Source organism: Scomber scombrus, chromosome 3, assembly GCF_963691925.1.
Source record: "Scomber scombrus chromosome 3, fScoSco1.1, whole genome shotgun sequence".
NCBI lineage: Eukaryota > Metazoa > Chordata > Actinopteri > Scombriformes > Scombridae > Scomber > Scomber scombrus.
This window is the reverse complement of record NC_084972.1, coordinates 28267857-28292679: the sequence shown is the minus strand read 5'-3', so window position 1 is coordinate 28292679 and position 24823 is coordinate 28267857. Positions and strand designations below refer to the sequence as shown.

At 39.9% G+C, this 24823-nt stretch overlaps 1 protein-coding gene across 1 annotated transcript; it reads left to right on the top strand.

Moving 5' to 3' along the window:
- Positions 1 to 752: 752 nt before the first annotated feature.
- Positions 753 to 23446, top strand: unm_sa1614 (un-named sa1614). Its single transcript, XM_062415674.1, has 28 exons — positions 753 to 878; positions 6002 to 6074; positions 6161 to 6306; positions 7435 to 7509; positions 7673 to 7722; positions 9578 to 9707; positions 10269 to 10354; positions 10554 to 10629; positions 11133 to 11219; positions 11329 to 11426; positions 12188 to 12257; positions 12407 to 12494; positions 13470 to 13518; positions 13642 to 13814; positions 15215 to 15348; positions 15519 to 15610; positions 16172 to 16358; positions 16586 to 16677; positions 16778 to 16893; positions 17510 to 17577; positions 17664 to 17771; positions 17875 to 18145; positions 18325 to 18492; positions 18624 to 18687; positions 20532 to 20575; positions 21586 to 21740; positions 22874 to 22999; positions 23372 to 23446. The coding sequence occupies exons 1-28, from the start codon at positions 753 to 755 to the stop codon at positions 23444 to 23446; spliced, it is 3027 nt and encodes a 1008-aa protein (XP_062271658.1).
- Positions 23447 to 24823: the final 1377 nt, after the last annotated feature.

Sequence of the window (24823 nt, the reverse complement as noted above, 5' to 3'; positions counted from 1 at the left end):
GAGAGAAACAAAATCAGCTGATGATGAAAAGACATGAAACTAATAACTGAAGAGGAGAGCGGCTTGAGTCTCACATCTGAACCCGGTCCCGGTGACCGATGTTGGCTGGTGGAGGAGGAGGAGGAGGGGTCCGGTTCTCCTGCAGCAGCTCCTTCGCTCTTTGTCAGCCGGTTCACACATACACACACACACACACACACACACACACACACACACACACACACACACACACACACACACACACACACACACACACACACACACACACACAGACACACACACACACCCGGGCTGGTTTCTGGGTTTTCTCTGAATGAAAGCTGCTCTACCGGAGAGAGAAAGACATCAGTTTTAACACCTTAATGACCCCTGGATTGTTTTATTCCTCGGGTTTTTTTCTGCGTGAATCTGCGCTGCTGAGGATTGTGTGTCCTGCTGGATTTAATCACCTTTTGTTTGGGAGGCAGAAGCGGCTGATGCACCGGGAACAGGTCTTCAATGATCGGTTTTTATCAGCCTGTTAATGTTATTCTCTCCTCGCGGGACTGTGGCAGTGTGGAAACAACGCTAATGGGATTATTTCACCTCTGCATATTTTATTATCACTAGTATTATCATTTTAACATTATTGACTCTATAGAGCGGGTTTTGGGGTTTGGTCTCTTTTGGGGTTTTTTTGCTCTGTGTGTGTGTGTGTGTGGAACTGGTCTATTAGTCCGGGACCCGGTGCTGTCCCGGGTTTTAGGAGCACCATGCCGGAGTGCGTGTCGGTGCCAGAGTTCGTATATGAGGTTCAGGAGGACTGGAGCTCCCCCACCACCTCCTCTTTCACCTCCAAGATGATCAGCTGCAGGAACACCGTCTACCTGCTGGAGGAGGTCAGTGCTGACAGAGGGGAGGGGTGGGCTCATCTGTATTGGGGTAGTGGTAGTAGTAGTAGTAGGAGTGGTTGTGGTAGTGAGCTGAATGGGTATGAGTCATGCTGATGAATGGGATGGGCAGACTGACAGTAGAGAATCAGGGCCAGACTGAACTGCTCAGGGGCCCCGGGGCAAAAAAAAAAAGAGGTGGTGGGCCCCCATTAACTCGACCACATTCCTCCTATATGTGTATTGTGTGCAGTTTTTATACAGTATGTTTAAATTACTGCTGTAGACTTTTAAAGGGGGCATATGATGCTTTTTGTGATTTTGTGCTATTTTTATGCAGTTATGATGTCGGATGTTGATATTAAACATGGTCAAAGTTCCAAAAGTAAGGATGAATATATGTAGATATGCTCCCTGTAAGTCAAAATTCAGGGGTTCTGGATGCTGTTAATGCTTTTATTGCTCATCAGATGATGTGAGATTGTTCATGCATGTCCTCAAACAGCCGTCTGTTGGTAGACTTTGCTGCTAAGGTGGTTTTACGTTGTCTACTTGCATATTTCTGATCAGATTCAGACTCGAACGTGTCTGTATTTATTTGAGAAGTGTCCATTTTGAGTAAAATAACAAGAAATAGAAGTGAAGTACTACTCATGCTGTTTGTGTACATTGACCCATCATTTGGCCAATCAGGACAAAGTAGGCTCATCAGGAGGGAAGGGCCTTAAAGGGACAGGAGATAAAACGGCCTGTTTCAGACAGAGGCTGAACTGAGGGGCAGCATAAAGGGCCAGTATAGGATCAATAATGAGTCTCCTTCTTTTTTTAAATTAATTAATACTTTTTTTACTGTAGCCTAAATCACAATCCCCCCAGAAACTACATTCATATTCTACTAATTTGCAACTGTAAATACGTGTTTAAATAATTGTTAGGCTGACGGGATTATGTTTTTATCAACATAATGATGATCTATTTTTAGTAAACATAGAATAGAATAGAATAGAAAGCCTTTATTGTCATTGTACATCGCTATACACAGAGATTTTGAGAGCTACTCCAGTTCAGTGCAAGCATAAAAAATACATTACATGCATCGATTCAATAAATAAATAAATACAAAATACCACCAAAACAACAATACACATTCCATCGGTCATTAAAGTGTCACCATTAAAGTTACACTTGATGTTATTGCACTTCAGTATAAAAATTTAGGTAGGCCTAAATGAAAAACGGAAATAAAAACTGACATTTCTTAAGTTTCTTACATCCACAACATCCACAAAGATGCAAAATGTTCACAATGGATGTTCACTTATGACACGTTTAATTAGTTTCCTACAACATCAAAGCCACTAAAACACGATGTTCAATCCATATTTCTGTGCACAATAATATCCTGCGTTGCACCACGCTGCATATCTTGTATCTTGTGACTTGACAACAACACTAATGTTATTTTCTCCTTTTATTATTGCTCAAGCAGCAGCTAACATGGCTTGAGGCCGAAGCCAGTGTTTTGTATTGGATTATATTCAGCATCTACCCCACTGAGGGTTTGTGGACACTGACTTACTCAGAGATACTTTTTTCCTTGTCAGGCCAGGAAGAAGGCACGATCTGTCTTTCGTATCCTGGCAGTAAAATGATTACTCCTTCTTTTTGTTTTTTGTCAGAATGTCTTTATCTGCCCTCCATCCTCTGTGGCTTCTAACAGATACAGTTACGACACTTCTGAAGCTCCACTAAATATTAGCACAGATAAGAGTCACTTTTTCTGGGCCTTAAAGTCAAACCAAATTAGTGTCATGCTTTCTGAACAGTTAAAACTGATTTCATAGTCTGTTAATGGCTCTTTTTTTGCCTCGGGGAGCCTCCTCGACCCTTCCAGAGTCCAAGCTGTGTCTTGTTTTGTTCGACAATCCTGGAACAATGAATCAATTATCAAAGTAGTTTTCAATTATTTCTCTGTTGATCTATTAAAAAATAAAGGAATTAAACTTTTTGGACAATTAGTGTAGTTGTGAAGTCAGTCTGCTGCTGCGTGATGTCGGTTTCTGTATGTTTGGTTTAGGGAGGGGTGTGTATGTGTGTGTGTTTGTGTGTGTGGGGGGGGGGGGTAGACTATGGGGGTAACGCTTTAATCCAGCAGGCAGCAAACCTCCCAACACACACACACACACACACACACACACACACACACACACACACACACACACACACACACACACACACACACACACACACACTGGTCAGTGGAGTCATTGACCCGGACACTTCAGATCCTTAACTGGCCTGAAAAACAGCCCCCCTCCTATTTTCTTCAACCCCAACAGAGTCGACATATGTTACCACAGCAACAGATTAATCCTCATTTGTATTCATTGTTATTGTTATTTAATGGTAATGAGGGGGAACATGAGAGATTAATATTAATGAGGATATGAGTTGATCTGCAACCTGCAGTCTGATGCTGCTTTCAGGGGAGTGTCCAAAGTGGGAAATTAGGACTTTTATGAGAAAGCTTTCATGCATAAAACACCTCACTTGTATCACGTACAGTAAACTTGACTATGTGGTCAATGTATCCAGATTCCTGATGGAATTTGGTCTAACATTACAGCCCTTGGACCCCATTTATCAATGCTATGTTTTGTTAGAAGTATTCCGGCTCCTCAAATGGTGTGTATCTCAGGCTCTGCCAGAGGGGTTTTTGAGCTCAGGGACAGTCTGTGTCATGCTCACTTAGATTTGTTCCAGCATCACATGAGCAGAGACACACGGCTATAATAAAAGGCATATTGTTGCAATAAATAGTTAAAATGTTGACAAGAGCGTCCTGACTGAAATTAGGTTACACAGGATACTGTAGTGTCCTGGGAGCAGGCTTGCAGGAAAGCTTCCCATCATGCACCAGGGCAAAAGATTTATAGGACATGCTCTGCTTGTGTGCCTGCATTTTTACTGGTGTTATGGAGTTTTATATTGTATTCTGTAACATTTCTGCTTCAATTGTTATCATACAGATAGTTATTATGAGCACCAGTGGTGAGTGCAACTGGAGAAAACTACAAACACTGTATACCTTTCTGTCTTATGATGTTTTGAAGCTGAGAACTCTTGATTGCTAAATTAAATTCAGCTAAATTGACACCCACAAGTAAAAATTGTGTAAAAGTTCCACTGTCAAAAATGTGTTTCTATTTCCTTTGGTTGGATGCAGAAAGCAGAATGATGTGTGTGCACAGTTTGACACCAAAAGGCTGTTTTCACATTCATCTGCTGAAGTGTGAAGTTTCTCTGTGCTAAATTTAAATCAGCTTTTCTGTCGTGGTCCTATGAGTATGATTTGTGACATCATAACTAATTTGGAAACAGCAGTTTACAATTTCCCTGTCTGATATGGTTTTCCCACACAAAATAGTATAATTATCACCTGAAAGTACTTGGCGTCACCTGGTGTCTACTTCTTCTACCACATTAAAACAATCCAGAATCTACAAATATGCAAATATATTTCATTTCATAAGTTTAACTGCTGGATACAAGAAAGTTCCTTCTTACTCTTCATGCACTGGAGGCTTCAAGTTTTCACATCACACTTGTGTAAGTTGAATATTCAGATGTTCAGTGAGCATGAAGAAATGTTCCTCTTTCAATAGATACATGTGAAAACATCCTTTCACAGGGGCATCTTAACATTACTATATAGGCCACCTTTTGGTGGATGTGGCCTCTTCCAGTAGCCACCAGTTTTGAGCAGTCTGCTCAGTTTAAACTGTGACCATCAGTGTGGGATACTGCAACGACATGCAGCGTTTCCTCTCAAAAAAGCAAACATTTAAAGAGATTAATTTCTGAAGAAAATAAGTGTCCTTGCCTTAATGCAACATATAAAAGACGTTGAGGCAAGGGATAATTCCTGTTGAGGTGTCCATTATGAGGAATTAATGGATGATGGCGGGCCAGAACTAACTCTCCTACATCGTCTTTACTGTTTTGTATTTTTTTAAGCTCATGTCTTGTGAGGCCTCTTTAGGCTCCGAGGCCCAGAGCTTAAGCCCTGGTAAGCCGGTGCATTAAGACCCACTGGCCTTCCAGTGTCAGACTCTGCAACTACATCATTCTGCAGTAATACTGAAACACTTGCCTGTAGGAACAAGAAGAGAAATGTATTTTTCAGTGTAGGGGGACTTTAAGTAATGAAATATGAATGAAATGTATTTGCATATTCATAGATTTTGAATTTTGAATGAGGGAGAAGGACTGTATGTCATTTTAAGTATGTTAGAGTGGAGTATTTTCATATGTGTTGTATGTCTAGAGGGGATCTTTCTCATTAAATGCACTGTTCTTACTCTATTTGTGTTGGAAAATCATACCTGTTTATGCTTGTTAACTGGATACACACAGTAGTAGTGGGTCTGCTTCAGGCAGAGGTTGAACAAAGGGGCTGCATAAAGAGCCAATATAAAATACAAAAGATCTTTAAATCATGCAATATTCCAGTTGAACCCCAGAATAAAGTATAGATAGATGTATGTGGAGATATAAATACAGACCTGGAAAAAAAATATCACCATTAATTATTGCGAACAGTTGGATACACCAGAGATATTTAATAGAGAAATATATCTGTATAAACTATATGACAACATTTCTGAGAATAGATAAAACCAAGGTTCTGTTACTGTCATATTGTCCAGCCTTAAATTTAAATTTAAAGCCACAAGCTCCGACTTCAGCTGCTTCATGTGTAGATTTGGTCAGATGAGATCCAGGTTTACACACACAGGAATGTAGCTGTCTGTTGTTGCAGAACAAAGCGTGTCCTCTGTGTGTGTGTTGAGTCAGCAGGTGAATTACTGCCTCTCAGGCACTGCATGAACACACACACACACACACACACACACACACACACACACACACACACACACACACACACACACACACACACACACACATGCATACCCACACACAAACACACACACACACACACACATGCTGCAGATTCACAGACTGATGATTAAAACATCACTGAGGTTTGAATTTGTGTTTGTGTGTGTATCTGTGGGTGTGTTGTGGGTGTTTGTGTGTGTGTGTGTGTGTGTGTGTGTGTGTGTTTTCAGGCTCTGGACAGTGACCGGTTGGTGTTGCAGAAGATGAAGAAAGCTGCTAAAGCCAAATACACTGCAGGACAAGGTACGCACAAACACACACACACACACACAGACACACAAACAAACACACAACTTACTCCCTGCTTACTCTCTCTCTCTCTCTGTCAGACCATGTGTCTTACCTGGAGCAATACATTCAATCGATGGAGAAGATGTCAGTCAACTGTCACTCAAACGGAGAGACAGAGGTCGGCTCTGCTTTCTGTCGCCTTGCAGACTTTTCTAAAGAGCTTCTCTCGCCCATGAAGAACCTGGTGAGTCATAAGTGACAGAAGCACATCATCACATAGGTCATTTTTGAATGAGCTATTGAAAACCCAGCTGGGTCTCAACCATTGACTGCATATAATGAGGTGTCTCTACATCCTGCTGCTTCGGAAAAGTGAAGCCTTTCCTTAAGCGGCCATCTTGTTTGTGTGATATCATTTGGAGCCAGAGTCTGCACAATAGGGCTGGGAAGCAGGACATGCCCCCTCATCTGTCCCACTGCATGATAGAGGTTTAAGAGTGGCTGTCACAGCTGTCAATCATGACATCATACCTTCTTTTTATATTGTCAAATAACTAATTAAAAACAAACCTATCAGAAATATTAGCACTTGGACAAACATCAGCAGATTTTTTTAGGTTGACTCCTGTCCCATCCGTTAACGTGGAGGAGGCGGGACTATAACCTATACTGAAACCAGCCACCCGACGGCAATCAAGATGGTTTTGCTTCACTTTTGGGCAGCCATCATGACGTCCATCTTTTATATACAGTCAATGGTTTCAACACATCTATTCCAAATTTTCACAGGGAAAAAAACAGCTGACTATTAACTTGTCAATTCCAAACTCTTTAACAGAAAAAAACCCTAACTAAAAACATTTGATGGACTTTTAACTAGTCCACTCTAATGTCCACTGAAGAATCTCTCTTTATACAGCTATAATTTTGGTTAACTGGTTACAAACTAACTGGGTCATAACTGGTCCCTTACAAAATCCATTCAGAAATCCTCTCATTAAAACTTGGATTATTTTACCTTAATCAACCTTCTGTAGGAAAAAAAACCCCTCTGTACCTCTTTAAAAACCAGTTTACTCTTATCTGGTCCATTCCAAACCTCATATTGAGTCTTTACTGCTCTGTTGAGTTTTCTACCTGATTTACTCCATTGAGAAAACTAATTAAATCCCAGCTTGGTCTTTGTTATGCGTGGTTGTTTTATAAAAGAAAATAATAGTACTTGTGGTATTTTAGTACAAAAGCAAATGTTAAAGTTATTCATGTCAAGCAGCATAGTACAGTATTATACATGATGTCTTTTAACAATTATTTTTCTGCATAATAGATTAACTCTATGTGTGTGCGTGTGTGTGTGTGTGTGTGTGTGCAGTTAAAGAGCATGCTCCACAACATCAACTTCTTCCTGGACTCTCTGGTTAAAGGAGACCTCAGGGAGGTGAAGGGGGTGAGGACTTTATCTTTTATTTACTGCTTTCATATCACCTGATGATGATGCATTTAAACGACACATGAAACTCACTGCGAGTCTGACATAGAAAGAGTGCTGTGAATTTCTACTGAGTTAACAGATCCTGGTTTCCTCCTTTTTTCTCTGTGTGTCTCTGCAGGACCTGAAGAAGCCTTTTGACAAAGCGTGGAGAGACTATGAAAGCAGATTGTGAGTGACGATCACACAGTTCAATCATTGCTGTAGACGTTCTGGTATAAATAGACATCAGGCCTCTGTTCTGTGTTCATGGATAACACAGTAAACTGGGTATTGATTGTTGATTATTTGACACAAATCTGGATTTCTTAGCTTTTCAAAGTTACCTAATTTTTATCTGGAGATGTTGTCATAGCAATCAGTCCTTTTCAGTTTAGTCATTTCAAGATCTACCACATATATAACCTAATTCTCAGATATAAGTGGCTCTTTTTATTTGATGCATGATTTTATATGAGCACATGTGCAGCTGTTATAATTATCACCATTTAATTTTTACATTTAAGAGTAGATATTTCCTCTTAAGTGATTTAAGGCAATTTGTTGCATTCATGAATTTCAAGTTTTTAATTGGTAATTCCCAGAGATGGGAAGTAATGAAGTATTTTTACTTTGTTGCTGTACTTAAGTAGATTTTCTGGGCATCTGTACTTATTTATTGTTCTGACGACTTTTAACTTTTACTCCCTACATTTGAACACACATATCTGTACTCTCTACTCCTTACATGGTCAACCTCATGGTCACCTCTGTTATTTCCACATTTATGCATTGTACATAAAGGGAAGCAAAATGTAATTTGTTAGAGGCCTCAGTGCACATAGAACAGACATAAGGACACGTGCAAAACAAGAAATGGGTGCAAGATATAAAATATTAACAAGTGAAAACATGACATCTTAAGGTATGAACACTCTTATATTTGCAGCAACAACTTGGCTCATTAGCAGCAGCACAATCAGGTTTAAATAAGATGCAGTGCTTTGAATTTTCTCTTATCTTTCGTCAGCATATCATGAGCACACTTCCATATATACACACGCACCATATATAGTGACGCACACTATTTGCATCAACCCAAAGTGCTCATCAGTTAGTTATATTTCTTTAAGGCAGCTCTTGTGTGTATATATATGGAAGTGCTGTGATGCTGATATGCCTTATGAAGGTCGAATGGACCAAAACATTGCGATTCAATAAAGCGAGACAGTGTGCAAGAGCATTTTTTAATTGCATTTTCCTCCTACGCACCTGCCTCTATTCAGGTGTGTAGAGATGCCTTTCTTTAATTCTCCGAGTTATGAATGAAATTTTCAAGTGGTCTTCAATTAATCTGAATGAAGTTTTAGTTTAAATATGACACAGAAAGAACTAAAAATTAAATATATAACAAAAAACAAGGCATACTTCAGAGTTCACTGTGACAGCTGCCTTTAATCTGACAACATCTTTACTGTATAATGTTCTCTCGCCTATCTCCGTGACTGTCATTTCCCCTTGATGACCTCCCAGCTAAGTCATGGACCATTTTGCTTTAACGACTCATTTTTCAGCATCTATCTTTATATGAAACCATTCTTCCTTCATTTCTGTCGCAGTGCAGCGTTGTTTTGATGACACATTGTTGGCAGCTCTATTAGTATTTTCAGGTTATTTCAGGTGCCCTTGTATAACTACTGACACTGCTACATCTGTTTTATTTTTGTCTGCTGAATCCTGACAGCAAGACTTTTTGAAAATCTTTACCCTTGGATTCAACCCAAGAATAAAAGAAAGAATTTTGTGAATGAAACTCGCCCAAAAGTAGATCAGTACAGGTAGCCTTTTTCATGAGCATGTGAAATTCATCAAGGTGAAGCAAGTTGGTGCATTTAAAGGACACAGCTGATGATTTTTATATATTTTTCTTATCGTCAGCAAATCTCATGTGCAGAGCCAAACCACACTAAAAAATGTAAGAGACATGTAGGATAAAATATTAAAATATTCTTGTGTAAGCGCCAACGAGCATGCATGTTTTTTACAGTAAGCAGGTGGAGAAGGAGAAGAGGGAGTTGGCTCGTCAGTACGGGATGGTGAGGAACGAAGTGAGTGGAGGAGAGATCGCAGAGGAGCTCGAGAAGGAGAGACGCTCCTTTCAATTGAGCATGTGTGAGGTCAGTGACTCTGCCTCTGCCAGCTCCTTCACCTCTTTCATTTTTATTTATCTTCTATTGCTCTTCCTACCCCTCCTTATTCCACCTCTTTTTCCCTCTGCCCCCCCTCAACCTCCTTACATTTCGTCACTTCCTCCTCCTGAAAACACATCCATCACTTACAAAATGTGCAGCCTCATTTCTGTCCAGTTAACTGACTCCTCTCTCTTTCTCTCTCTCTCTCTCTCTCTCTCTCTCTCTCTCTCTCTCTCTCTCTTTCTCTCTCTCTCTCTCTCTCTCTCTCTCCCTTTCTCTCTCTCTCTCTCTCCATCTCTCTCTCTCTCTCTCTCTCTCTCTCTCTCTCTCTCTCTCTCTCTCTCTCTCTCTCTCTCTCTCTCTCTCTCTCTCTCTCTCTCGCTCTCTCTCTCTCTCTCTCTCTCTCTCCATCTCTCTCTCTCTCTCTCTCTCTCTCTCTCTCTCTCTCTCTCTCTCTCTCTCTCTCTCTCTCTCTCTCTCTCTCTTTCTCTCGCTCTCTCTCTCTCTCTCTCTCTCTCTCCATCTCTCTCTCCATCTCTCTCTCAGTATCTGATTAAGGTCAACGAGATAAAGACAAAAAGAGGAGTGGACCTTCTGCAGAACCTTATCAAGCATTACCACAGCCACAACAAGTAAGAACACACACACACACACAAACACACACACACACACACACACACACACACACACACACACACACACACACACACACACACACACACACACACACACACACACACACGTACACATACACATACACATACATTTAGATATACATCACAAGCCTATATGCAATACACTGACTGTTGTATTTACTTTATCTGTGTGTAGCTTCCTGCAGGAGTGTGTTTCCACCACTCAGCGGTTGAAGCAGTACATGGAGGAGCTGAATGGAGTCCTGACAACGGTGCGATATCAAGCAGCTACTGTTCACTGTCATATTGTGGCTATAATGAACACTGCGGTCTCTAGGGGGGCACTAGCAGACATCTCTGCAGTCAGAGCTCAAGGGCCCTGCTATTTGTACATGAATAACTTAATTAGACTAACCTAATTGCTGACTATTTGACACAGTCATCAAAATGATCTGCAGCTGTTGCCATAGCAACAAATCATTTAGCCCAAACTTGCAAAATTACAAGTCTATTGGCAGAGTCAATAAAAAAGTTTTCAGGTTATGAATTCATTTGCAGATACACTCCTTTTCATTTTAGATTCTAACTTATTGAGAAACTTTTACAACATAACACAATTAAATATATTACCATAAAAAAGAATCAACCCTATTAAAGACAGACATTTGTAATAGAATGAAATATTTATGTATAATGTTTATAATAGAAATGTGTCATTTGAGTTCTAAAATGTATTTAAGGAGAACAATTAGGGTTAAATGATGTGTGTCTGCAGGTGAAGCAGCGTCATGAGGAGGAGAAGAGACAGCTCGTGACTCTCAGAGATCAGCTGAGGCCGGTCGTCCACACAGAGCAGCAGCAGGTAAGAGACAAACACACTCTCAACTAAATAACATTATAGTACTGTTCAACAGGTAATTCATGTTTGTATGTTTATGTGTGTGTGTGTGTGTGTGTGTGTGTGTGTTTAGGACACTTTACCCAAACAGGTGTACAATATGCATCAGCTGCTGGGAGACAAACAGTACGGCACTGAGAGAACAGGATTCCTCTACAAGAAGAGTGATGGGTACGAACACACACACAAACACATGTTCTTAGTGAGGACATTCACTGACATAATGCATTCCTTAACCCCTAACCTTAACCTTAACCTTAACCTTAACCTTAACCATCACAACTAAATGCCTAACCTGAACCCTTACCCTAAACTGAACCTAAACCCAGTTCTAACCTTAATCTAAACCATCAACCAACCAATCTTTTCAGAAAGAGAGGACTGGCCAGAATGTCTTCATTACATACTTACATTTATTTCCTAGAGAGTTACCCTAAACATAGCCCCTACTTGCCTAATTATAACCTTTACCCTGACTTTAATCATTGACCCAAAAATGTGTGTTTTATCAACTAGGGACACAGACACTTTAATCCCCGATTGCACAAACCGTGTATTGTCTTATATGCCCATGCCAAAGATTAATTTCCATTTTATGTAAATTGAATGGACAATTAAGTCTGGTGTGTGTCAGAAAGTCATACAAAAACACACATTAACAAAGTCATCAGATTCAGAGGACACACCTCTGCCGTCTAAACCTTTGTATTCATTTAGAGTTGTAGGTCATGGGTCTTAATTAACAATCACATACATGAATATAGCTTAGAGATAATTAAAGGTAACAGGTCGAGGTCGACGTTTTTCTGAATGCAGAGCAGGTACAGATGTGTTAAGTGGATCTGTGCAGGACTCTGGTTGCAGCACTAATTTGAACAGCAATACTACAAATATTAGTAGTTGTACTAAAACTGTGTCTGGTTGTGTTTCAGGTTGAGGAAAATGTGGCAGAAGAGGAAATGTTCGGTTCACAACTGTTACCTGACCATCGCACATGCTACTGTGAGCTCACCTGTGTGTGTGTGTGTGTGTGTGTGTGTGTGTGTGTGTGTGTGTGTGTGTGTGCGTGTGTGATAAGCAGTACATACAGATATATTTGGTGTGCATTAGTCACTTATAGTTTTAATGTATATCTTCTCTCTCTCTCTCAGCCTAATAAACCTCCTACCAAACTCAACCTGCTCACCTGTCAGGTTAAACCCAGCGTGGAGGACAAGAAATGCTTCGACCTCATCTCTCGTAAGACACACACACACACACACACACACACACACACACACACACACACACACACACACACACACACACACACACACACACACACACACACACACACACACGTATATATGATTAACTAACCACATCCATCATATAAAACCATATTTGACTGCTTCTGTCGGTTGTAGTAACAATAAGATAAAGGGAGATAAGGGGTTGTAATTGTACACTGCACACATGTTCTGTGTCACTGTGAACTATATCAAAGTAGAGAAGCTAAAGATGACATAAACCATCACAACTCAATGGCTTACAACGATCTTTACCCTAAACTCAACCGATTGTGACCATAACCTGATAACCGAGTCTTCACTCTGAAGCCTTTTTGAAGGAGTTTCAAAAAGTGAGGAACGGCTAAAATATCCTAACCTACTTTTCAAAAATGTCATCACTCCCAAGGTATAAACCAGAAATTGGGCCTCACAAAAATAGATGTACAAGTACACACACACACACACACACACACACACACACACACACACACACACACACACACACACACACACACACACACACACACACACACACACACACACACACACACACACACACAGAGGATGAATGTGGGTAAAGGGAGAGAAAGAAAAAAAACATTGACAGAACAGAGAGGTCGGTATGAATGGGATTCAGGTGAAAATTGGAAAATATGAACTGATATCAATAAGAAAACACCATAAAATTCATCATCCCAGACCATAAATGTAATGTAAAACCATTTGTTTAGTTATCTGATCAAAATGACATAGAGCACAGATGCAGAATTTATATATATGTATATTGTGTTTTGCATGGTAAATACAATCAAGAATAATGTGGAAAATGTATAGATGCAACATACATATAACAAATAACTACACAATAATATTAATATGTGATACAAATATGTTCATAAAACACCTCTACTGTGTAATATAAAACAGACACTTTGTCCTCCAGATAATCGGACCTACCACTTCCTTGCTGAGGATGAAGCTGAGTGTGTCGCGTGAGTCTCAAATAAACTTTATTCTGACTTATATTTACTCCTGTATTTTCTGCTGATTATCATTAAAATGAAAACATGAAGTATTAAAATGTATGTGTGTGTGTGTTTTGTGTGTGTGTTCAGCTGGATCTCAGTGCTCAGCAACAGTAAGCAGGAGGCTCTGAGTGTGGCTCTGGACGGGGGGAGGAGAAGTGCAGGAGCCGGGGAGAGCAGCATGGATGATCTGACCCGGGCCATTACAGATGACATCAGACGGATGCCAGGAAACAACAGCTGCTGTGACTGTGGAGCTCCAGGTATTATTAGTCGATGAACCAATCGATCAATTAACGTATCTCCAACCCTCTCTCCAACAGGAAGAAACCAGAGTCATAAAAAGATATACAGTCGAGTTGGAATTATCACCGAATTGATCGATTGGTCAAACAACACAAAATTAATCTGCAACAGTTTAGTTTAGTAATAGTTATAGTTTTTAATTTCTTAAAGCAAAACACCAAAGATTCCATCATTCCAACTATGAATCTTTTCTGTTTTTTGTACTCTTTCATCATGTCTCAGTGGAAACAGTGACATTTTTCACTTTTTTTAATAATCAGAAACAGTTTTATGGCAGCATGTTGGTGCAGTGTTTAGCACTGTTGCCTCACAACAAGGCAGTTCTGGGTTTAAACCCTCCAGCTGGCTTGGACTCTTTCTCTCTGTGTAGGGGTTACATTTTCTCCCTGAGCCTCCCCGTTGTTTCTCTGGCTTCCTCCCACAAACCAAAAAACATGCAGGTTAGGTTAATTGGTGACTCTAAATTGCCCCTAGGTGTGAATGTGAGTGTGAATGGTTGTCTGTCTCCATATGTTAGCCCTGTGATTGAATGGCTGCCTGTCCGGGGGTGTTCTCCGCCTCTTGGATAATGTCAGCAGAGATTGGCTCTAGCTCCAGAGGATAGGCAGTAGCAATGTACTTATACACATCACAACAATCTTCAAAGAGATACACGAGGAATGTCTTCATACAAGTGGAAACATTGTTGTGAACTGTGAACAGAGTGCTCTATATAAATATAAATATAAATATAAATATACATACCGTAGGTGATTATGTACCGTATATACAGCCTGTTAAAATTAAAATACAGTAATAAATGAAATGTATACATGTTATTGCACACTGTATTTTAAACTATAATAAATATGTATATTATAGTACAGTACAGTGGTATTCTAATTGCAAGAACCCTTTTCTGACATCTTCTAAACCAAATTATTACTTGAGTAAATAATTGGCAAATTATTTAATAAAGACTAATGGTTGCAGCCCTAATTATTAAAAAAGCTTTCGTCTTTTTGAGGGCTGGAATATCAAAGGTTCAGCAATTATTGCATTGTGCAGCTATCAGATTTGAACAAAGGGAAGAATATGAGGAAGTTTGAAAGCTTGAACAGTTGTGGGGCTTCATAGATAAATACAGTAAATCTCAAACAAAAGCTAGAATCAAATAATGTCTCAGGCATGAATAAATAAAGTCTGTGGAAGAGAAGGAGTCATACTCACTACTCTAACTTTCTGTTTCAACAATAATACTGTTTCTGTTCTACTTTTCTGTTTTTTATTCTTATTCTTATTCTGTCGCTGCTGCTTTCAGTGAAATTCATCCATGATCGTCTGACACTGACAGTAAACATAAACTCTATCTCTGTAGAACCTGGATGGCTCTCGACCAACCTGGGCATCTTGACGTGTATCGAGTGTTCAGGGATCCACAGGGAGATGGGGGTGCATGTCTCCAGGATCCAGTCTCTGAGTCTGGACAGTCTGGGGACCTCAGACCTGCTGGTGGGTCTCACCTAGACTAACAACTCTCCCCTGCTTTCAATCAGTTCTGACTCTGTTGATTTCAGACCTTAAATATATTTTCTCACATGGCCTTAATTTGTTTTTTTTTCTAATTAAACTTCCATCTGTATGGATAAAAACAACCATATTCTGTCTTCTCTCTCTCCCAGTTGGCCAGAAATGTTGGTAACTCTGGTTTTAATGAAATACTGGAAGCAAACCTGCTGAGTCCATCACTGAAGCCGTCCCAACTAAGCCACATGTAAGACACACACACACACACAAAGGCGTTTGTTATTCTAGTCAATACATTTTTAATTTCAATTGATTTGTTACTATGTACAGTCATAGCCGAAAGTATTGGCACCACTGCATTTGACGCTATGGTAGGAGGCAACTGCTGACACAAAGACATACAAAAGCCAGACTGGAGTTTGACAAAACTTACGTCACAAAGCCAAAATCCTTCTGGGAGAACGTACTGTGGACAGATGAGACCAAATCACCAAAATAGAGCTTTTTGGTAAAATAAATCATGGTACTGTTTACAGAAAATGAAATGAGGCCTTCAAAGAAAAGAACACGGTCCCTTCGGTCAAACATGATGGAGGTTCACAGATGTTTTGGGGTTACTTTGCTGCTCCTGGCACTGGATACCTTGACTGTGTGAATGGCATCATGAAATCTGATTCTGAATTTTGGGGCGCAATATAGTGGAATAGTGGATGTGAATACCAAAACATTTTTAATTGCAATAATTTTCTGGGAGAAGTGCAGGAGTGCCAATATTTTTGGCCATGACTGTATTTTTGTGTGTGTGCAGGGCGGAGCGTAAAGACTTCATCCTGTCGAAGTATCAGGACGTTCATTATGTGCGGCGGAGCCACAACTCTACTGTAGCGCTACAAGTCAGCCTGCAGGAGGCGACCAAGAACTGTGACATCTACAGTCTGATCCAGGTGTACGCTCAGAGGATGGAGCTGAGCCAGCCACTGCACGCACACATACAGGTAAACACACATGGACACACACATACACTTATACAAACACACTTATACACACATACCGGTATACATACATAGTTATACTCACACACTCATACAGGTATACACACACAGGTATATAGATGCACATAGAAGTACACATTTACACATATGGCCACGTACGGCAAATACAGGGGGATAAACACATAAACACATGCACACAGACACTCAGCAATATGTTTCCATGCCAACAGGAAAAAGGGGAAACAGCGCTTCATCTAGCTGTCCTATTGGCTGACAGGACATCGCTGCACATCCTGGACTTCTTGGCTCAGAACTGGTCAGTGTGCTCTGACGACGTTTATGAGTGATTATACGTCAGTGTGTAAAGCTATGTGTTTACCTGTGTATTTATCTGTTTGTGTGTGTGTGATTTTTTTTTTTAGCTCCAATGTGGACGCACAGACGACAGCTGGAAACACAGCGCTACACTACAGCTGTCTGCACAACAAGAGCGACTGTGTGAAACTGCTGCTGAGAGCCAGAGCCAACACACACATCAGTAATTCACACACACGCACACACACACACACACACACACACACACACACACACACACACACACACACACACACACACACACACACACACACACACAGACCCACATGCACCATTTAACAGCTGGACTGGTTTTATTACAAATCTATCTCAGCTTTTATTACAGACACCAGAGATTACAGAAAATGAGAGCGAGAGATGCTACAAAGATCCCCGATATTTTATTAAAATAAATAAATAAATTAGGAGCATTTTTTTAAAGTGAGAATGTTTTTTTAAGATTGACAAATTGAGAGAATTCTTTGGAGTCAAGACATTTTTGAGAATATTGTTTGGAAAGGGGGGACTTTTGAAGACAGTGAGGACATGTTAGTAAGTGCAGACACTTTTAGAAAGTAGGTTAAGTTTGGACATTTTTGGAAAATTAAGAAAGTTGGCATTGACATAATGGGATATATTTTTAAAATAGAGCACATTTTCTACATATATCTCCTCTTTCTCAACTGGTCTTCACATATATAGAAGTACACAAACACTTGCACTCTTTTTCTTTTTTTTTTTTTCTTTTTTTTTTTTTTTACATCTTACTAGTAATAATTTGAATTGTCTGTGTTTATCAGAGAACGAGTTAGGAGAGACTGCTTTGGACGTGAGCCACAAGTTGAAGCACACCCACTGTGAAGCGCTGGTGAGCTCATCACTCTGATCAGTTACGATTCTTTATGAGACTGTTTGTGTCGACGTCTCTTTTACTGTTTCTGTGTGTTTGTGCAGCTGCAGCAGGCCCAGTGCAACCAGTTTGACCATCACGTCCATGTGGAGTATGAGTGGAGGCTTCGCCATGACGATCTCTACGACAGTGACGATGACTTTGACGACAGGGTAACTATGGCAACTGGCAGCCTGCTAACTCATCTTTTTTCTCTCAAGGTTGACTGTTTGAGTTTCTTGTGTTTACCTTTCTTTTTTTCTTCTTCTGTTTCAGAATGGTCCAGTAAAGAAGGAGCGCTCCTCATCTTCTTCCTTCACCTCCTCCTTCTCTTTCTCCTCCCGTCCCTTCAGCCTCGGCCAGTCCACACCCGCCTCCATCACGCTCCCCTACTCTGTAGCACCAGGAGGAGGAGGAGGGCTGCTCAGTGTAGGGAGGAGGCTGGCCATGGCCATGGAGCTCCACAGCCGGCCGTCTGGCTCTGTCCCCAGCCCTCCTCCGCCTCCCCCCTCCTCCCCTGCACCTCCGCTGCCCCCGAGGGTCAAAGGTGAGCTCAGATTCTGATTGTTGTGTCTTTTATTCTTATTACCCCTGTTAGTAAATTAAAACAAGAGTAAGTCAAATAGCAGAGAGTATTTTTAGTAAAATATGAATCAGATCTAAAACAGGGGAAATTGGAAATAAAGACGTGGTTCTGACAACAAAAACAATCTTCCATCTCTGTAGCTCCCAGCGTTCCTCCTCCTCCGCCTCCTGCTGGCGGGGAAGGAATCGGAGAGGAAGAGGATGAAGGGGGCGAAGTCTTCTTCTCTTTCACAGGAAACAGAAAGACAACCCCTCCCCCTCCCATCGCCGTCCGACACAAGAGAAGTTGCTCAGAGTCCAGCAAGAATGGTAAAAATCTGCAAGACACAATGCAATTAATCTGTCTCATTGATACTGTGTTATTAACTCTGTGTGTGTGTGTGTGTGTGTGTGTGTGTGTATGTGTATGTGTGTGTGTGTGTGTGTGTGTGTGTGTGTAGATTATGGGTTTCCAACAAGTCCCAGGATCTACAGCGGTCCAGATTCCTCCTTCAAGAAGTGTGTGTAAGTATCAGAGACACCAATTATACTGAATTCAAACAGAATATCTCATAAATGGCACCAAGAAGACTGGGAAGAAGGTTTCTTATTGGATCAGTTCTGAAATTATGTCACGCTCACATAAGTGCCAAACGGTGCAGATTTTCCATTTTTATTGACAGTTTTTTTTGGTACTTATAACAAACTGCATATTTTGAAAACAAAACCCGTCTTCCTCAGCAGGTTTAGTAGAATTATTCAGAGAACAAAACTCACACTATTAGAAATAATTGAGCTATGACATGTGTTGGCAGAAACTACCAAAGCACAATAACCACACCATATGTCTACAAAGTAAAGAGTATAATGTTGCTTTTTACTCTTGCAGCTGTGATCTCATTACCTGAGGAAGGTTAAGCTGTAATTACGCTGTAAGATGAAACATTTATTATTGTAACAATGAATATATGCTGCTTTCATGACCAGGTGTCTCATGAGAAACAGATTTTAATCTTAAATGAGCTGAGAAAACACACCCTCCTCATATTGAACAGCAAATAAGAAGCTTTAAGATAAGATAAGATAAGATAAGATAAGGTAAAATAATCCTTTATTAGGCCAACACTGGGGAAATTTACAGTGTTACAGCAGCAAAGTGGATAGCAAAAATAGAGAGAGCATTAATAAAAAAATAAAGAACAATAAACAAGTAAAACAAGCAATATGAACAGTGAATAGTGACATAAAGGGGCTATCACTTCAGAATAAATCTTTGAACCCAAGATGCTCAGAGCGTTCTTGTGTCGTTAAACCTGAGGGGATCAGAGCTTATAAAATGTGTGTAAAGAGGGCAAAAGTAACTTACAACATCACAAAGGCAAAACACATTATTGAGGGGTTGTTGGTTGGTGTCTGCTGCTTCATCTTAGACTTGCTTTGTAGACAAAAATACCAACATCTTTGCCTTTATATAAAAACTGAAATTGCAGAGAGACAGGAAACAGAGTGACTAAGGTCTGCAGCTTGAATCGAACCATAGACGATGGATATATGCTGCGTTTGTCTTAAACAGTAGACTGCTGGTTTGTCCCTGCAAAAAGACAAAAGATTAACAAAAATTAATTTTCTTGCATTCACAGATTTTTCCTTTTTGGGGAGTTAGTTTAATGCTAATGAGTCAGCAACTCAATTTCAGACAAACATGCTGCATCCTTCTTCAGACAGTCACACACACACATACCTGCTGGAGGCATCATTAGTGTTCACTTATTGAGGTCACTGGTGCTACATTGAATAAACAAGCAAAGTAAAGTAGTTGGTGCATATGTTATTGATTTAAAAAAAGGTATTTATCCTGTTTGTGTAGGTTTGTGTGGAGAATGAAATAGTGTAGAGTTTTTCTATGAAATTGTTTCTAAATTTGCTTTAAAAAAACAAATTGTTAAACTTTCTACATTTCACAGGAATGTCTGCTGGCTTCATCTTTCCACTTTTTCTAAAATGTGTTTAAACTCACAGAACTGTATTTTAAATTCTAGTGAAGATACAAAAGTGTCCAAAAATAACAAATGTGTTTGATGAAATACTGCAGCTAGTCTTTTAAGTTTGAATATTTCACTCAGTAGAAACATCACATGGTGTCAATGAGAAGCTGGAACAACATGATACACACACAAAAAAAGTTTCTCCAGCAAATTTAAATGAAACAAACAGGAAATATAAGGTGAAAGTGAGGAGTTTATATATGAACCGAGACTGTACTGACCTCTGGTGGAGTGAAGCTGATTGATGTTGAACTGAAAACACCACCGGTAATAAACGTGGCTTCCTCTCTCTCCCTCTCCCTCTCCCTCTCTTTGTTTGTGCAGTCCATCTTCTCCTCTCAGCTCGCTGACTGAACGACCAGACAGAGGTACTTCCTGTCCAAAAACAACAGCTTGTTCCTCTCAGGTCCACGTCTGTTTTAACTGTCTGGAGTCTGCTGAACCTATCATCATGTGTAACTCTGATTAATGTTAGCGCACTGCGTTAGCCCTGCAGCTTTAACCAGGACGAATACATCTGATTATAAAATTCTAGTTTTTAATCCAGTACTTGAAACATATTAGAACATTTATTATGCTTAATTATATCTACTTCTTCTCAAGGCTGTATCTTGATTATGTAAGTCTGGATTCAGTTTCCACTTTCAAATCATTTACTCCACCGCGTCAAACATTTAGCTCTTTCATTTCTAATTCTGCAGGTTTGTTGTGTCCATTTCTAAAATTCAGCTTATTGATTTCTTATTTTGAAGAAAAGGTGGAGTGAGAATCAAGTTAAAGGTCAATATGAAACTTCAGATGTCCAAATGAGTCAAATCAAGTAGATATCTTTCAATGTTACGTCTTTTTGTTACTATACTTCCACCACAGCTCAACAGGGAAACACAAAGAAGGAATTTGATGCTAAAAAGACTGTAAATGTGTCAGATATCTACTTGATATGACTAAATCATCCTCATATAAGCTTCACAACTACTTTTCAATGCATTCAGTGTTCATACTGACACCTGACTGTTGTTTTTAGTCCTAAAATAAACATATTTTGGGTCAAATACCTGCCTAAGTTGAAACGTTTTCATACCTAGACACATTTTTTAAAACTGGCCAGAGAAAGAAAAAGGGTGAGTGGTGTGTATTTTTTGCCACACCCTCTCCAATTGTTTGTTTGAACTGATATGAAAAATATTTTTGGCATGATTGAACAAAAAAAACCTGCCTCTTAAAAAATGTTGAGGTCACTTGTGAGACAAACAGCATATCCAGCTGCCTTTGATTTAAAAGAATGAAAGAAATAATAATCCCTCTGTTCTCCATTATGTACCTATTCCTTGAAATATCTCGACATTTAAATATTTACATCGGTCTTTCTCTCTCTGAGGTTTTCGGAGGGCGGACAGTGACATTAGCTCCTCCCACTTCCTGCACCCTAGCAGTAGAGCAATGCCCATCGAGTCGCCCACCAATCATCGCTCTCAGAGCTTTGAGAATGATTGGAGAGGGCCCGCACCCCAGCCGCTACCTCGCAGGTCATTGGTGAGTTCCTCAAAAATCCACCTATAACCATCTGAAGGGTTTAGTTTTATTGTAAGGGGCCAATACATAACTAAAGACCATAATAAACCTTCAATTTTGTCCACTCTTTGATTGGAAAGTAGACCAATGATCACTATTGTCCAGTAATAATCATCCAATCCTATAGTTCAGTTCAGAGCCGCTGTTTGCCGTTATTGACTTGAGCTCCAAATAAACAGCTTCCTTAGAAACATCTTGAAATGGATTAAGTGTCAAATGATACATTTAATTGCTTCCTGATATTTTTCTGAATCCAACAAAAACAAAATCTGCCGTCGTCCTCATCCAGAAATCTAAAATTAGTCTCATGTTAAAGTCTGTTAGGAGAACATTAACATTTTATCTTATTGATATTATAAATAATCAAGGCATTTAATTGTTCAGTTTAGTTTTACATAGATAAAGATTTGCATGCATGTCTAATTTATTAACTCTAAATTCTATATGAAGCACTTTTACAGTTTAAAGAGTATTTCATACCTTGATACTGTTAACAGCATTTTTTTTTTTAAATTGTGAAATGTAAAAACCCATTTTGCACATTAAACTTTTAGAGAAATCTGTGAAAGTGTCCTGTTGTTAACCCTGCAGAGCACAGCTGTATCATTAAAGCTCTCAATGTTCTTACATTATTTTCTTATTCATCTCATCCATGCTGTTCATAGCAGCTAATACTGTCTGTGTGACTATTGTAAATACATACAGTTGTACAACCTTGCAACTGCAAAGTATAAACTATACTTACTATACTTCCTAATCACCTAAAATCACAATTGAAACCACCCCAAACACCCAAAAAAACACATACATGTCCAGAAGCACCTTAGCAACCACATTGCAAGCATCTAGCAACATCCTAGCAACCATCCTCGACAGCCTAGCAACCCCCTAGCAACACATTACCAACCACCCACTAATGCTTTAACAATAGAAACGATGCAAATCATAGCAGCCACCTAGCTAGATTTGACAATGAGCATATTGTTTATAACATTTTTCCCCTATCCTTTTTAGTAGAATTATTATAAATTAATATTTATTGTTAGTATTGGTTGAAATATTTTCAGTATTATCTACATGTGTCCATCCATCAGCCTCGGGGCACGTCCAGTCGGCGGGCTCAGGCGCTGTACGACTGTCAGGCCGACCATCACGACGAGCTGAGCTTCTCTGAGGGACAGATGCTGATTGTTCTGGGACAGGAGGACTGCGATTGGTGGGTACGTATCATCGTCCTGCACGCTGGCTGATGCTCTTTGTTGGCGGGATGGACAAAATGTGACCTCAGCTGCACTCTGAGCTAATGAATGTACCGGTTGGTTAATGTTCCCCTGACTCTGATTCTTAAGGTTTGATTTTTTTGAGGAAATACCAGACATAAAATAAATTAGAAGTTGCCTTTCAAACAAAACAACATTTGTAACGATCTTCTTCAACAAATAAAAAGTTAATGATAATATAAAAGAATAAAAGTCTATTTCTGCAACTTTCATTGATGTACTAAATCACACACACACCACCCACAATGATTTGGACCTGATAATGGCGCTACATTAATGTGTGTGTGTGTGTGTGTGTGTGTGTGTCTGTAGCATGGTTACATAGAGGACGAACCGGACCAGAGAGGTTTGTTTCCGTCTTCCTTCGTCCAGCTGCTCTCAGACTGACATAAACCTGGATCCAGGCAAACCCTGGAACTAGCACAGATATGGACCACATCGGAGCATGGAGAACCAGAACCTGGAGCTCAGGGGAACCACACCACACCACAACCAAACCGGATCAGTACTGAGCAGCAGGCGCAGAACCTCATATCTGAGATGGACCAGGTCAGACTTTCAGATCTTGTCCTACTCCATCGCCTCTTAGGACGGGACTCCAGCATCCTGTGAGTTCACATGATCACGGTCCGGTCACTGTTCCTGCTGTCAGCCTAGTTGTCATAGCAACTGGTGTTTCTTATGCCTTCTGTTTCCATGGAAACGTTACAGATGACCTTTTCAAGGAAAGATCTAGTGTCCGAAATCATTCCCCAGTCACTGCAGTTTATTTGAATGTGACATTTATTCACTAACGCCAAAAAAGTCCAGCGACAGTGTAGCGATCCGTCCGTGACATGTACACCACTGTGGCCAACAATCCCACAATGCAGTGCGTCACATTTCATGGACACTAAATTAAATGACTGTGGCGCGACTCTTCACCTGTCAGCAATGACGAAAAAATGACGTTTATTAGTCCGAAATCTCGATTTACTGCTCACTATTGAGCTCAGTGAGGAGTAAATTTAGTTAACGAGGGAGTGATTTTGGGCACAGCCTCGATCTCTTTATGGATCGGATCATGTGATAATGTTGCCATGGAGACGGCCTCGCACAGACTGATCAGCAATGAATTAAGGCTGATCTTGACAATACTTTTATTTATTTATTTATTTAAAACTAAAGTAATATTTTATAAAGCACACAGATAACAGCAGGTCACTTCTAAATAAAACATTTTAATTTTGAAGTTCATCTGAACGACTTTTTTTTCTCCTTCCAATTCTAATAATTTATTTTTATGTATTTAATGTTATTGATTGTGTGGTGACGCCACCACAAGAACCACCTCTGCCCCATTTCAGGCTCCGCCTCCTTGGATTCACCGGGTCCAACAAGCAGCCTGAGAACAAAGGATTGTGAGATACTGAAAACCAAAGCATAAACACCAGTTGTCTGCTCGTAACTGAGGTAAAATCAGTTTCAGACAGAACGCTGCCTTGTTGACCCACCATGATAGATTTGGTCTGTAAATGTGGACGTCAGAGGATGCGGAGCCTGAAATGAAACACAGCTCATTATTCCAGCTGCCTTCAGTGTCACAAGATATCACAAAGCCTCGATGAGCAAGTAGGGAAATGTAGTGCTGCCACTATTACATAAATACATTTGTTTCTCATTGAAACAAGAACATTTTCTCATTTAACGAGGCCCTTTTAACTTAATCACGAGACATATTTTTGTGTTATTACTACACACCAAATGATTCAGTTTCAACAAGAA

Excerpts from the sequence above, each read along its gene's own strand:
- unm_sa1614 (XM_062415674.1), top strand. The coding sequence starts at position 753 with ATGCCGGAGTGCGTGTCGGTGCCAGAGTTCGTATATGAGGTTCAGGAG. Across the intron at positions 12,495-13,469 it reads ATGCTTCGACCTCATCTCTC|ATAATCGGACCTACCACTTC; the intron begins GTAAGACACACA and ends TTTGTCCTCCAG. Across the intron at positions 23,000-23,371 it reads AGGAGGACTGCGATTGGTGG|CATGGTTACATAGAGGACGA; the intron begins GTACGTATCATC and ends GTGTGTCTGTAG.